Source organism: Candoia aspera, chromosome 6 (assembly GCF_035149785.1).
Source record: "Candoia aspera isolate rCanAsp1 chromosome 6, rCanAsp1.hap2, whole genome shotgun sequence".
Classification (NCBI taxonomy): domain Eukaryota; kingdom Metazoa; phylum Chordata; class Lepidosauria; order Squamata; family Boidae; genus Candoia; species Candoia aspera.
Window position 1 is genome coordinate 23,981,246 of NC_086158.1, and position 14,942 is coordinate 23,996,187.

The window sequence follows — 14,942 nt, forward strand, 5'->3', positions numbered from 1 at the left end:
TAACTGGAGTGGGACAGAGAGAAAGAGAGATATAGCAACTTTCTAAATTAATAAAAACAAATTTCTACCATTTGTTTTAATTTTCAACACTGGGCTAACTGTATATGGACACATACAAAAGTGAAGGTGGTCAAAAGCCATTTTCCAATGGAGTGTTCATTATTATTACAATGTTGTGTGTCTTTGTACAGAGATACACAAAATTATCTGCACTTTTTAATTCTTAAAATTCAGTTTTTAATTTCATAAAACTGAAATATGTCTCTCATATATTGAAATAATTGTTCTGTGCTGCATAAACTTCAAAGAGCCCTATGTTGCTTGCTTTAGCACTGACAATTCCATCCAAGTACTGCAGTGTTGCTGATACACAAACTGAGCTCCCACAGACTTACTACAAAGCACCATAATTTAAGTAATCAACAAAGAATTGATTTCATGATCTACACTACATAACCACCCCCCAAAAATCAGAAACATAGCAACTGATTGACAGATTTTTGTAGGATAAACTTAACCTTCTTTTCTTTCATCTATCTGTGGATTCCAGAGTTCAGGTAGGACACATTTATACTGAGATATTCATTACTGAAATGAATAAGAAAACCATTCTATGTTTGCACAGAAACCACTGTATGCCCAGAAATCTTTAAATCCACCACAAGCACAGAGGCTTGATTCCCACATTATACCAAGAAAGGCAAATATCACACAATATATACAGTACATGCATATATACTGTACACACACATCACTCTATTCTCTTTCAGGCTAAGCAATGATATGCAAAGTGCAGGAAAGGAGTGAGAAATAGTAAGGTACACAAGTTAAAGGCAAGAAATAAGAATAGGAAATGCAGCTATACATAATTTGTACCAACACCCTTTGTAGCATTGTTCCATACCTCTGTGCTTGCAATACATCCTTGCTTCTACTACCTCCATACACTATTTCATATATTGTCTTTTGTTCTTTAAATATATTTATTTATATATGAGGTTTTTACATTGGTTCATTTCAACTGTCCCTAACCACCACCTTTTTATGAATCTCATCAACTCCACTCAACACATGTTTCAGTCTGCTCCTTTCACTCAACCAATTCATTCTTTCTTCATAGTTGCCTTGCAATGTCAACCTCATTCATTCTCTCTTTGTTTGTTTTATATCCTGCCTTAATTATTTTTATAAATAACTCAAGGTGGGGAACATACCTAATACTCCTTCCTCCTCCTATTTTCCCCCACAACAACAACCCTGTGAGGTGAGTTGGGCTGAGAGAGAGTGACTGGCCCAAGGTCACCCAGCTGGCTTTCATACCTAAGGTGGGACTAGAACTCACAGACTCCTGGTGTGTAGCCCATTGCCTTAACCACTAGACCAAATTGGCTCTTTATGCCTAAATAATTTCCACATGTTTTGTATTCAATCCACATTCACTCAGCACTCCTTCATTCCTGGTCCTATTTTTTTGCTTTATTACACACAGTCTTAAGTAACTCATAGTGCAACTAATATTTGTGAAATACCCATCTCTCACTTCTATATAACAAAATGAACCAAAACACATGCTTATATATGGTTAATTTTGCTTCTTTCACCAAATACTCATTCCTCACAACAGACCATATGCTACCTACTACCTTCCTACCAGCTTTGCATGTCTTAAAATCTTACAATCCATTTTTCATCTTTAATAAACATTTTACTCAAGTACATAATTTTATCTTGCTCTAGTTTTTATCCATATGTATGTGACTGATAATCATTCAATCAATCATTTTTTCTGTTGAACACAGCTAACTTTGTCTTTGATGCATTCATTTTCAGATTCATTCTTCTCATTGCATCATATAATCTATCTAACATCCATTTTATATAATTCATGTTCTCTGCAAATGTGGCATTGTCTACACTGCATTTATTCTCACTCATTCTTTACTTCCACGATATACCACTTTTGCCATATTCAGCAGCCAACATTCAACTCCACGTCTTCCCAAAATTTATTTATTTATTTAATTTTTATCCCACCTTTATTATTTTTATAAATAACTCAAGGCGGCAAACATACCTAATACTCCTTCCTCCTCCTATTTTTCCCACAACAACAACCCTGTGAGGTGAGTTGGGCTGAGAGAGAGTGACTGGCCCAAGGTCACCCAGCCGGCTTCTAAACCAATAAGTATATAAACAATGTAAGTTAGTTCATCAAATCTCACATTAGTTTAGAAAGTGAGAAAGGAGTGTGGTTCCATGTGTATTGGCAGAAACATCAATAAAGTGGGGGCAACTTTGTTCCAAATCTCATTATAGGAGGTGAATTCTTCATCTTTCCTCCACTGTATGGCCCTAGTTTGAAATCCACAGATTTGCTTTGCTATAGCCTAAAAGATATATTCTGATTTATAATTTGAAAATATAGCTATTATAATAAGGCTTGAATTTAATCAAATTCAGCTGTGCACATTTTTGATGCCTTACTGAAAACATGGAACTTCAAGTGACCTATTTCCACAGGGATCAACAGTGCAGAGATTTCAAAAGAGCCATCCTACAGGGAGTTGCTGATTAAGTCATCCTTAAACTGTCCATATTCTTCTGATGGTGATAGGAGAGATGCAGATATCTGGCTATTATTCACCAGTTCTATTTTTAATCTGCATTGAAGCCATCAATCTGTTAGTTAAGATTATTAATTTATCTTTCACCTTTCCCTGATTTTCATCAACATCAAAGAGGATTTTCAATTAGGGCATTTTGAACCCTTCAAATTATTGATTCAGAACTCCTGTCATGATGGATTTTGCATCTGCACTCACTGAAGCTACAAACCACAAATACAGAGAACATTTTGATCGCTAAAGCTAAGTTTTACGGACTGAAGTGAAAATTCTGTTCTTAAAGCCTCCAAATTCTCACTGTTCAGAACTGCCAATCAGCCTTATGTCCTGTTTTCTATAATTTTTTTAAAGAGCTATAATCCCTGGACAAACTTTATCGTACTTCCAAGAATCTGGTCTAACACCCAATGCTCATTCTTTAATACCAACTTGAAACCATCCAATTTCTACCCCAACTATCATACTAGCCCATAAAAAAGAAACAGTTCTAAAATACAAATGAAGCGAACTATATTATTACTATTATTATTATTATTTCCCTCCTTTATTTTATGCAACTCAATATATAATGCTTCCATCTCCTATTTTCTCCACAAAAACAACCCTGTAAAGTAAGTTGGGCTGGTAGAGAGTTACTGGCCCAAAGTTACCCAGCCAGCTTTCATGTCTAAGAGAGGACTAGTGTTCATAGTCTCCTGATCTATATAGTCCAGCACCTTAGCCACTACACAATATTCTGCTTGTGTTAAGAGTTTTCTTAACACTAATTTGTCATTGGTTAATTATGCATTTATCTTGGGTTAGATAAAAACAGTTCAGGACTCAACCTATTTGTATGGTACTGTTCTGCTGTTGTGCAAAAGAGGTAAATAAATTTTCTTGTACAACCCACTCCATAAATGGCATTCTGTCCAGTGGCCAACTGGATTGTGTCTCATTTCAGTAAAATGTTGGAATGATTGGGTGTTATTTATCCATCAAGAGCTATTTGCATGGTATTAAAATCTACTTATCCCTTCCTATTGTTTATTTATTAGAGAACATTAGAAATGGTGAATTGCTTATTATTTTTAGAAATCCAGATGGATTTAAATTTTTAAATCCTTTTAAATTTCTAATGAGCAATTATTTCATCCTTTTCTTCTCTGAATTTTCCATCCTCCCCTGTGACCTTTAATATGCATCAGAACATAGTGTTTGACATTTCTGGGCAGAAGGATGGTTGTCAAAGTGACCTTTTTGAAGGTGACTTGAAAGAAATGTGATCCAACCAGACTGCATGTGGTATAGAAAAAATCCTGGAAAAATATAAGAAGCAGACACTGAGTTAACTGAACAGCAGTAATTTTAGGCGACTGAATAATACATTTCACATCACATTGAAAATTGGGAGGCTCAATATTCACAACATTTTCTGTATGTCAGCTCGCTCTTCTCCGTGTCCACTCACAGCTCAATTTCTATTTAGTTAGACTGTAATCTAGAATGTCAATCCTTGGTTGCTCTGAATCTATCTACATTGCCACCATGGGGTAGCAAATCTATTATTTTAGGTGTTTTTTTTTGAAACCTATCTGACAAAGCTTGAACAAGAAATTTTGTTGCCTGAGGCAGGGAGCAATATGGTCCTTCTCTCCTTTCTATTACAATGACTCCTTTCTATTATTACTTCCATGTGTAGAAGACAATTGGACTGACTTCAATATTGGCAATAGGACTTGACTTCTGGTTCAACTGTGGGCATTAACCTATTTTAGGAGGTTCAGGGTGAGCTGCTTAGCACACACAGCTCTGTCATTCCACATGATTCCTGCTTCCTACATCTGCTGCTTGAAATGGCAGCCTACTTGTGTCTAATGACTGAGCAGCAGATGCAGCCTTGTCACAAAGGTTTTAACAAATATGTTAAAATGATCCTGTATCTGCTCCGCTTTGGAAAAAAAAGGAAAAGAGAACACCAAACCAAAATAGTGTGAATGGTAGCAAATTCAATCTACTTTAATGGGATTTACTTCCATGTAAATACATGTTGAGGATCAGGACACAAATACATTAACTGAGAGTGGTGTGTAGTTTGCATCCCAATATAATATGGAGTATTTGTTAAGTAGGCCCTCAAGGCAGCTGACAACAAAATACATACATAACAGGTACATTATAATTAAAACATAAAACTAGCACCAGTTAAAATATATTCACAGCATCTATTTAAATGTTTTTTTCCTGCTTTGAAGAATAATCAAGAATATGTCTATTAGTCTTCTAAATCAGTCATTAATTCCTAAGTGTAAATTACTCCAATGTCTCTAATAGCTTGTGTTGTTGTGCTAATGGATTGTTTCCACAGGATTTGTAGCATTTAGTAGACTAATGAATATAGTGAATATAGTATTATTGCAGAGTGATAAGTGGCTGTGAGCTTTTAGTTTCCTTGCCATACCACTTCTTATAATGTTTGACTACGCTCTGAGGGCAAAGAGTAAATGTGCAAGTCACATTTTTCAGTTTTCATTCTCAACCCTATTTAGCAATGTCTCATCCATCAGTTCTCAACACACTCATCTACAGTAGTATTTGGGTGAGTCCTGTCTACTTTGCAAGACCGTAAAAAGGAACTGTGTGATTAGGTAAACTCCTGTTAGTAAGTGTGAATAAGTCATTACAAAAAGAAACTTCTTCACACTTGACATCATCCAAGATAAAATACTTTCTAATGAAATTGCTCAAAGATGCAGCTACACCAGAACAGATATGATCTATATCTGTATCTGTATGTGCTAGCTCATCATCATCATCATCATCTACATCTTCCTCTTGCTCCCCCTTCTTTTTCTACCTAAAGTACATGTGCAGTGAAGCTGGACCCGCACCCATTTTTCAGCCCAGCTGATCCGGTACAAAAGCCATAGACACATAATCCTAAACTAATGGAGGAAAGGTGGGATGCAAAAGTTAAATATTAATATTGTTACTAATAACCAGAACACTGTTTTACCTTCAAATATATAATACTTTTTTGCAAACCAACATACACATAATCATAACATGTCTAAAATTCAATTACATTTCAAATTCAGGCACTACATTTCATGGTTTGCTGCCTTCAGTACTTGACTGCAAATCCAGCAAGATGTTTTATTACATCAGTGGGTCTTTGTACTTTCAAAAGGAGATTTCATAAGCATAATATTTTTACTAACAGCCTTTTCTGAATAATCAGCAACCACAGTGCCCCTAATCAATTAAAAGAGATTAAGAAAATGAACATTGCCATTGAAATTTGATTCCATTCCTATAACTACTGTGTCATCATGAATGCAAACCAATGTTTGAACTTAAAGCAGCTTTTAATAAAATCTTTAAAAATGAGGAGAAAGAGAAACAGTATGGCTTTATGGGAATTAAGTGTAATTCAGATCTGAGCCTTTAACCATGGTGAGATCACTCCCTAGTGTGGATGAGATTTACCACTATCATGAACCTCTGCAGGTGGGACGACTGATAAACATGATCCATCCTACACAACTGATGGATCTAGAGAACATTTAGGGATTTTCCAGAAGCCTAGCAGACAATTCTGGTCAGGTGCCTGATGAGATAGTCCTTGAGTGACTCCTCTCTTCTGTTCAGTTCTGAGGTGCTCCTTGGTTTACTGAGGAGCTCCAGGAGATGTAGAGGCAGAAACAATGCTGAAGGCATCAGTGGAAGTAGACAAATAGTAAACTTGATCAAATATAGGAAAGACTCATGTTCAAGCCTACATCATTGGGTAAAGACAGTGAAATGTTAACACTTTGACATTATTGTCTAGGGGGTTGCTATCTGGTGGCCTTCTTTAAAATCAATTGAACCTACCAGTGAAAAAATAGACAAGAAAAGCCACTGCCTGGCCACTGTGATAGACATTATTATTATTTTATTTTATTTATTAAATTTATATCACTGCCCATCTCCCCCAATGGGGGACTCTAGGCGGTTTACAATAAAATGTACACATGCACATTTGGCTGTCACAGTCACTCAAATTCGCCAGAATCTTGTCTCCTCATGGGCCAGTATGAAATGGTAATGAAGCAATGTCTTATACAGTTATCTAGGATTCATTTCAGCTTGTTGACTGTGGTAAAGTGGATAAGATGCTCTCTAGCATGAGCCCTGCCATCTGCAGTTTAGATCTATGCCACTCATGGCTCATTTGTGGGGCCTGGAAGTATGAGAATACCTGGATTTCAGAAGTAGTCAATGTCTCTTTTGGGGAGGGAATTGTGCCAAATGCCTTTAAGGAGACATTGGTATGCCTCCTTCTGTAGAGGCCCCCTCTGGATTCAGCTATTTATACAACTACTGCCCTCCTTCCCACCTTTTCTTCCCACCTTCCCTAAGAAGGCAGTTGAGAAAATTAACTGAAACATTGTTAGTCAATGTTTAGATCCAGGCATGGGAATGAAATGGCATTACTAACTTTGATGGATTATCTTTTTCTGCACTGGATGGAGAGTTCAGCCTTTCTGGTGCTAACAGACTTCTCAGTGACATTCAATATTTGGATTACCTGTGAGGATTGGATGTTGGAGACATTAGTCTGCTTTTTTCTGAGTGGGTGAATCCAATAGGTGGGATCAGGAGGCAGCGGGGAGAGACAAGTCAGCATCGTAGGTGTTCCCCTGTAGATTCCTGCAGGGTATTTCTTTTCCTGTTACTTTTTAATATCTACATGGGCCTCCTGGGAGAGGTTCAGTTCAGGGTGAGATATCATCAGTGTGTTGATGATGATACCCAGCTATACATCACCACCCCTGGTAGACCAGAGATGCCAAGGAACTCTTGACCTACCTTGGAGGTTATGGCCTGAATGGGACAATTTTTTACCTTTAAAATATGGAGTTGCTGTTTGTCCAAATATCATCTGGTTCTCTGTCTGTTCCAGTTATAAATCAGATAGGATGGAATTTTCCTTGAGACCTGGCAATGGTAATTCATGCCCTCATCACCACTAGGAATGATTAACGCACTGTGCTCCATGTGGGGTGATCTTTGAACACTACTCCAAAATTGCAATTGATGCAGAATGCAGCTACCCATATGCTGACAGGTAAAAGCCACTTCAGCAACATGACATCTACAGTTGTAGTCAAAATTATTCAACCCCCATTGCAAATCAGGTTGAATGTCAAAATGTACAGACTTTCAGCTGTTTGCAATGAACAAACCAAACAAAAGCAATTGAAATAGCTCAACACAATGAATGCTTCAAGTGGTGTCCCCAAAGTCAACTGAAAATGCAACTTATAATGACTTCTGGATGTTGATTGTACTACACTCCCTTGCCAGCAATCAACACCCAGATATGCAAAGATCAACACTAGGATTCACACCAGATGAACCATCAAAAAGCGCAATACACCTTAATCAAGAAACTATTAACTCAGTCAATCAACCAAGCAGCAAACAGCCCAATCAAAGAACTCCCAAGGAGAGAACAACACTCCTACCAACACAAGCAGGGCAAGCCACTGCATATAAATTGAGAGCAAGGTTCATTCCCTCTTCACACTGAAGATGTTGCCTTATCTGGCAATAGAACATCTGCAAGAAAACAACAAGGCTCAGAGAGCACCAAGGACTCCACAAGTCATTACAAGTTGCATTTTCAGTTGAATTTGGGGACACCACTTGAAGCATTCGTTGTGTTGAGCTATTTCAATTGCTTTTGTTTGATTTGTTCATAGCAAACAACTGAAAGTCTGTACATTTTGACAACCTGATTTGCAATGGGGGTTGAATAATTTCGATTACAGCTGTATATTGCAGGCATTGCGCTGGCTTCCAATAGGCTTCCAGGTACAAGTTGAAATGTTGCTTTTGACCATTAAAGCCCTACCTCCATAGCTTGGCTCCTAGGCACTTGAAGGATCATCTTCTCCACATAGAACCCACCCAGTACAGTTATCCTGGCTGGATTTGTTGACAATCCTCAGTATATGAGAGGTCAGAGCAGCAGGAGTCCAGAGTTGGTGTTTTTTTTTGTGAGGGCATCCAACTTGTGGAATAGTCTATACTGGAGAATAGATTGGCACCAACTTGAAACTTTTCTATAGTTAAAATCAAGCTATTCAGCATGGCCTTTGAGAGCTAACGCCACTCAATATTGGTGGATGCCTTTGATTGTGGGATTTGAAATTGATATTGTTTTAATTGATGTTGTTATCCTGTTATTTATTCTGGTTTTATTATATGTTGATTTTTGTGTTTTATAGTTCTATTGTGTTTTACTGCTTAAACCACCATAAGTCGCAAAATCTGGCAGTACATTAATTTAATAAATAAACAAATAATCACAGATCAGTGTCAAGCTATTTCATTAAATGATTGGGATAGAAATCATGGTAGTGTGGAAGTGCCCTCTTAATTTTTCAGATGTCTTAATTAATCTACTTGTAGAATGCCCCATCTACTGGCCATTTGTAAATTTTCAAATCTCACATAAAATAATGTATGTGCATTTTCCCTACCAAAGAACCACCACATGTTGCAATTGCCCTGAGGCAAAAGCCAGAACTGAAGTCTGACCTTCTGGTATGTGTTGAGTCTTCAGTAACTTGGATAGCTCCATGGTTGCCATGAAAGGCATGAACGCCTGAGATCACCTGAGATCACTTGATCACCTGGCAGTAAACTGAAGTTTACAAGGACAAACAACCACAGGGTCTCCAAAACCAGCCCAGCAATAGAATTCAGCAGGTCAGGCAGGGCTCTTACTGTGCAGCAGCAAGGGTGGAACATCAGCAGCAATCCCAATTGTTCCCTAAGGCTCAACATCAACCAGAGAGTCTCACATCTAGTTGTCTGCAGAGCAAAAAGTAGAGGTGCCCAAAGGCTTAGAGTTCTGCTGTGGGAACCATATTACATTTCAAAACAACTTCCAGGGGATGCTTAGTCTGAAATATCATTGAAGAATCCCTTTTATGATTTGTACAATCCTAGTGAGAGTCTTCTACAAGATCTCAGAACCTGAATATCTGATAGTATGTATATGAGATAATCATCCTTTACAAATATAGTTCACTTATATTTAAATGTGTATTTAAATATAAAATAGAAAAAAATTACATATCATAAGTTATTTTTGTAACATTTGACATTTAATAATAAATTGGTAATTAGATTCAGTACAGATGCAGACTCAAAATGAAATCCATTATAACTGCAGACTCAAAATGAAATTTATTATATGGAAATAAATTATCTTAACCAATTATTATGTTGATTTATTCTTATTCAGTGTAGTTGAAAAATGAACTCTAGCATCTAGTTTTTCCCTATGGTTACTGGATATTTACTGGACACCCAGAGAGCCAGTCTGGTGTAGTGGCTAAGGCATCACGCTAGAAAGCAGGAGACTCTGAGTTCTAGCCCCACCTTAGGCATGAAAGCTGGCTGGGTGACCTTGGGCCAGTCACTCTCTCTCAGCCCTAAGGAAGGAGGCAATGGCAAACCACTTCTGAAAAATTTTGCCAAGAAAACTGCAGAGACTAGTCAAGTCTGTACCAGGAGTCAACACTGACTCAAAGGCACCAAAATCAATCAATCAATCAATCAGCACCAAAGCTACGGTTTACTGGTTTAACACTTGAGAACATTAAAAAACTCTTATTGAAAAAGTGCAAACAGAATTCATGCCCTTTTCCTGTAAGAAACAAGCTACAGCTTCCTCAAAGTGTCATCGACATACATTTGCAGATACAAACCTGACTACAGTTCTTTATTCACACCATTCATATCCTTCTGACAGAAAATCAACATCTGTGTGAAATTTTCATTTAATATTTACATCAGGCACTGAAGAATGCAAGATAGTTAAGATTCTGCATACATACAGTACTTGACTGTAATCAGCAGACATCTTTTTCCTGGTTCTGCCAATCAAAATTACATACACCTACATGTGAAGTGGAAATAAGAGTCTAACTGTACTAACAAAAACATGACAGCATAATTTCCATAAATCAGAGTTTGCCTGGAATGTCAAGTGTGCTTCACTTTATACCTGCTTCTCCTGGACCTTCTTTATCCACTGAGTTTTAAGTTTGATTGGTTTTACCTTGAACTATACATGAAGTACAGCTATTAAACTGCAGCAATTACAGTAAATCAGGGCCTTCCAATTCTTTTGGGCTGTTGACAACTAGGACTGTGCAGCAGAGACTGTGCAACTGTCCTCTGCAACTGTTGCATGATCCTGAGGAAAGGTTTGTCTGTTTTGGAAAGTTGCAGACAGCAATTTTGTGAACTTTGAAGCACTGTCTGAAATGGGACCTGAAAGACTGCACAGCCTTTCTGAGCACATTTTGCATGGTGAAAATACAGTGTGGGGGCTGTTACAATTCGACTTTTGGGAGTGCAGGCTTTCCAATTTGCAAAATGCTGACTATGATAACTGACAAAGAGTTGATGGCCCAAAATTATCTGTCAGCTTTCATCCCTTTTTTATGCAGGTGCACACCAAAGCTGGAAAGTTAGTTTACAGCATGCCAACTTTAAAAAACTTTTTAAAAAGTCGAAGATCAGGGAGGGAAGGGCCCTGGCAGGCCTGAACAGGTCTCTCGGTACTCCCAGGCACCATGTTACGGAAGCAAAAATTACAATATAAATCTGTGGACATTTAATCCTTGATGCCTTCAATAAATATGCCTTAAACTCCATGTTAACACGGATCAAATCAGATGCTTAGGCTGCAAATTCTCCGCATCTCGATTTGGGATTGAGCCCCTCTACCTCGTGGGAGCCTGGGCCGCAACTGGGGGTGGGGGGCAAGCGGGGCATGTGCCCCAGGCACCGCGCTGGGGGGGGGGCGCCAAAATGGGCATGGAATCCCTGTTTGCCCCAGGTGACACAGACCCTAGTTGCGGCCCTGGTGGGAGTCTTAAAATAAGCTGAGCTGAACTCCTGATCGCATGGACACAACCATGCACTTTGCTCAGCAACGACTCAGAAGCCATTTGCCATTGTCCCTTCCTTCTTGCCTTCGACTCCCGTCCAAACTGCACCGCTGGGATTTCCAGGTAGTCTCGCATGGACCCTACAGCCCAGACTAGGCTGGCGAAATGCTGCCGCTTGTTAAGCCGGTGAAAATTACCACTTAATAAAAGGCTGCGATTGTATCTGAAATGCACGTCTGTGCCACTCTGGGTAAAGCTGGACCGAAAACACCTTTCGCTGAAACACCGCAAAAGATTCACACACACAAAAAGCACGGTTTGCTCAACACCACGGCTGGCTTAGTATGACCCTTGCCCGCGTACGTGCGGACGACTTGCCAAGGGCTTATCCGACCACCGCTCTAGGACAGCAGCGCTTGTAGCAACGCGGATACGCCAGCTGTATTCGAAATTCCAAATTAGAATTCTAAATTCTAAACCCTCGCTGACTGGGGAATTCTGGGGGTTGAAGTCCACACATCTTAAAGTTGCGAAGGTGGAGAAACCCTGTTCTTCAACGCCCACTTAGCGGCGTTTGCGCCTGCGCGCCAGCCTCTCGTTTCCGAAGGGAAGTAATAATACTGGGACAGGCCGGCTTGAGCTAGTTGCTGGTTTTGGTTCCGGAGGTCATCGCGTCCGCTGACGGAGAGGAGGGTCCTTCGATCCGCGCTTCTGTTGCCAGGTTTACGATGAGCTACGAGCACCGCCGGGCTTGGGGCCGAGGGGGCGGGCCCCGTGCTTCGCAGTCCTCGTCGTCCTCGTCTTCCAGCGGTGGCGGAGGAAGAGGTTGTGCGGGGGGCGGCGGGGGCGGCGGTCGCGGCCGTCCGCCTCCTCACCTGAAAGGCCGCGAGATTGGCCTGTGGTACGCGCGGAGACAAGGCGAGAGAAGCAAAGAGGCCGAGAGGCAGCAGGTGGGTGATGGCACCGGCAGGGAAAAGGAGGGGGAGCAGAAGAGCTCATTTCTCCTTAGTTTGCGACGCGGGGTATGCCTCCTCCTCAGTTAAGGTCGTTTCCCTTGATAGATCGGGGAGCCTGAAATTGTGGCGAGGAGTTCGGTTGATGGGGAGTTGCAGCTGTAGAACTGACGGTGAGGTATGTCTTGAACCTGGGAAACTGTTCAGTTCGTGTCAGGGTTTTGAATTTCTCGTATTCCATGAAAAGGGAAGAAAAATCTCTTACTTTTTGTGCATAGCAGTATACCTCTTTCGAATCAGTTGTAGACTGGCATAGTAAATACCTTTATGATGACTCCTTATTTGTCTTTTTTCCTAAGCTAAAGAAACTCCAAATATTGTAACCTTTTGACATCTGTTGCAAAGTTATCTCTTCGACAGCTTTGGTTATTCCTTCCTGTTCTGGGTTTAGGAGAGCCTTCTGTGTGCACTATATCAAGTTGAACATAGTAAAACAAGTGTGGCTGTATGAAGGATTTGTATGATGATACTGTTATGCAGTATTAGGTTGTGGTTCTTTGATAATGTGGAATTGACTGTTCTCTGCAGCTCCTACTAGTTTGATGTTTTCATTGAGCTATTTGTCAGCATGCCAAACTATTTTACCATTTTTAGCAGGCCACCCAGACACCTTTAGCATATATCTTAGTATATGTAAGTACTTTGCATGGTTCTCCTGATTAACCAATTGCCATAGCAGTTCCTACTGGTTGGCAGATGTTCTGCCTGTCTAAGTCCACCTTCAGTACCTGAAAGCCTTTTCACTAGAGATTCCACTATTCCCATTAGTAATCAGAAAATGCTTCTTTTCCTGCTCATTGCCATTGACCACCTGAATTTTGGGGCACCTAATGTGTTGATTGATAGAGGAGCAAAGTTCCTTATACGAACGGCCCTGTTTCTTTTCACTCCCTCTGCTACGTCCTAATGACACTTGTGGATAAAATTGGTCAGTGAGACAAAGCCAGAATAAAATTAAATGCTGTATTTTAAAGTTTTAATAAGATACATTTTATTTACATAGAGAGCTGTGGTACATATGGATGAGCGCAGAGAAGAACAGATTGTACAGCTGCTGAATACTGTCCAGAACAAAAATGAAAAAGAACAAGAAGCTATGTCTTGGTGGTCTGATGAAGAAGGGTAATAAGAACATTAAATCCTTTTTGTTTTAGATAAATTTCAGTTTCAGTAGGAATTACAGACCAAACAGGGAACAGCTTAAAAATGAGAAAACATGTAATACTGTGTCTAGTCTGATTTCATGTCTTGATTGGAAAAATATAAGGTTTGGAGAGGTTATTTGAGATCATCTGGTTCAATCCCCTGCCCAGTGTATGAATCCACTACTACCTCCAACAGATGGCCATCCCGGCTTCTGTTAAAAAAATAGCTCCAGTGAAGGAGAGTGCACCATTTCCTGAAGCAGTCTGTTCCAATGTTAAATAGTTCTCAGTTAGGATTTTTTTTTCCTGATGTCTAACCAAACCTACTTTCTTGTCATTTAAACCCTTTGTTTCTTGCCCTGACTTCTGCACCAGCTCTGAACAATTCTGTCCCTTCTTTTCCATGACAGTCCTCCAAATACTTGAAGACAGCTGTCATGTCTCCTTGCAATGTTCTCTCTTCCAGACTAAGCATATCCAATGCCTCCAACTGTTCCTCTTAATCTTTCCCTTCCAACCCTTTATCATCTTGGTTGCTCTCCTGTGACATACTCCGGTCTGTCATTGGCCTTCCTAAAATGCAGTGCCAGAATGAATGCAATATTCTGAACCCAGACAAATACTATTACTCTCTCATGGGACACTGAGTCAAACACTTCGCTGCAGGGAAGATACGCTAAATCTCCCACATAACTGTAATCAGGTAAATGGGTCATTCTATCAAAAAGGGAGATTAGAGTGTTTGGGCATGATTTATTCTTGGTGATCCCCATGGTGGCTCCTATCAAGCGATGTATTCTTTCCTGTATGCTCAGAAACTGACTGCTTAATAATCTGTTTTGTCCACTATTGACCACTAACTGACCATTCTGGAGCCTTGGTCCTCTTTTTCCCCCTTTCTAAGTTAACAGTGATATTTGCCTTTCTCCTGTCCTCTGCCAATATTCCTGTCCTCAATGTGACAGGAATATTTCTCAATGATCACAGAAAGGGGCTTGGAGATGACATTGCAAGCACCTTCAGAATTTTTGGATGATGTAATTAGTCTGGTCCTAGAATCTTGAATTCATTCATTCATGATAACCAGATGCTTCCTAACCATCTCGTTACTTACCTTGGATTCTTACTCCTTTTTTGTCATTCTGTTTTGTTCCATTTGAACAGAGTTCCTCTTTCCTTTGATTAAGAATAGTCAGTCTGATGCTTTCCCTGTATTTTGGA

The 14,942-nt window shown here is 39.6% G+C and overlaps 1 protein-coding gene and 1 long non-coding RNA gene across 3 annotated transcripts in view; one reads left to right on the plus strand and one right to left on the minus strand.

Moving 5' to 3' along the window:
• LOC134499731 (uncharacterized) overlaps window positions 1–14,942 on the minus strand; it is a 296,249-nt gene that overhangs the window by 161,737 nt on the left and 119,570 nt on the right. The gene's annotated exons all lie outside the window — the stretch shown is intronic.
• Window positions 12,218–14,942, plus strand: part of DHX36 (DEAH-box helicase 36) — a 31,861-nt gene continuing 29,136 nt past the window's right edge. The window contains exons 1-2 of one of the 2 annotated variants that reach the window (XM_063306535.1): window positions 12,218–12,513; window positions 13,580–13,698. In XM_063306535.1, the coding sequence (XP_063162605.1) occupies window positions 12,292–12,513; window positions 13,580–13,698 (341 nt within the window). In that variant the 5' untranslated portion in view covers window positions 12,218–12,291. The remainder of the gene's footprint in view (window positions 12,514–13,579; window positions 13,699–14,942) is intronic. The other variant, XM_063306534.1, reaches the window with a different exon arrangement.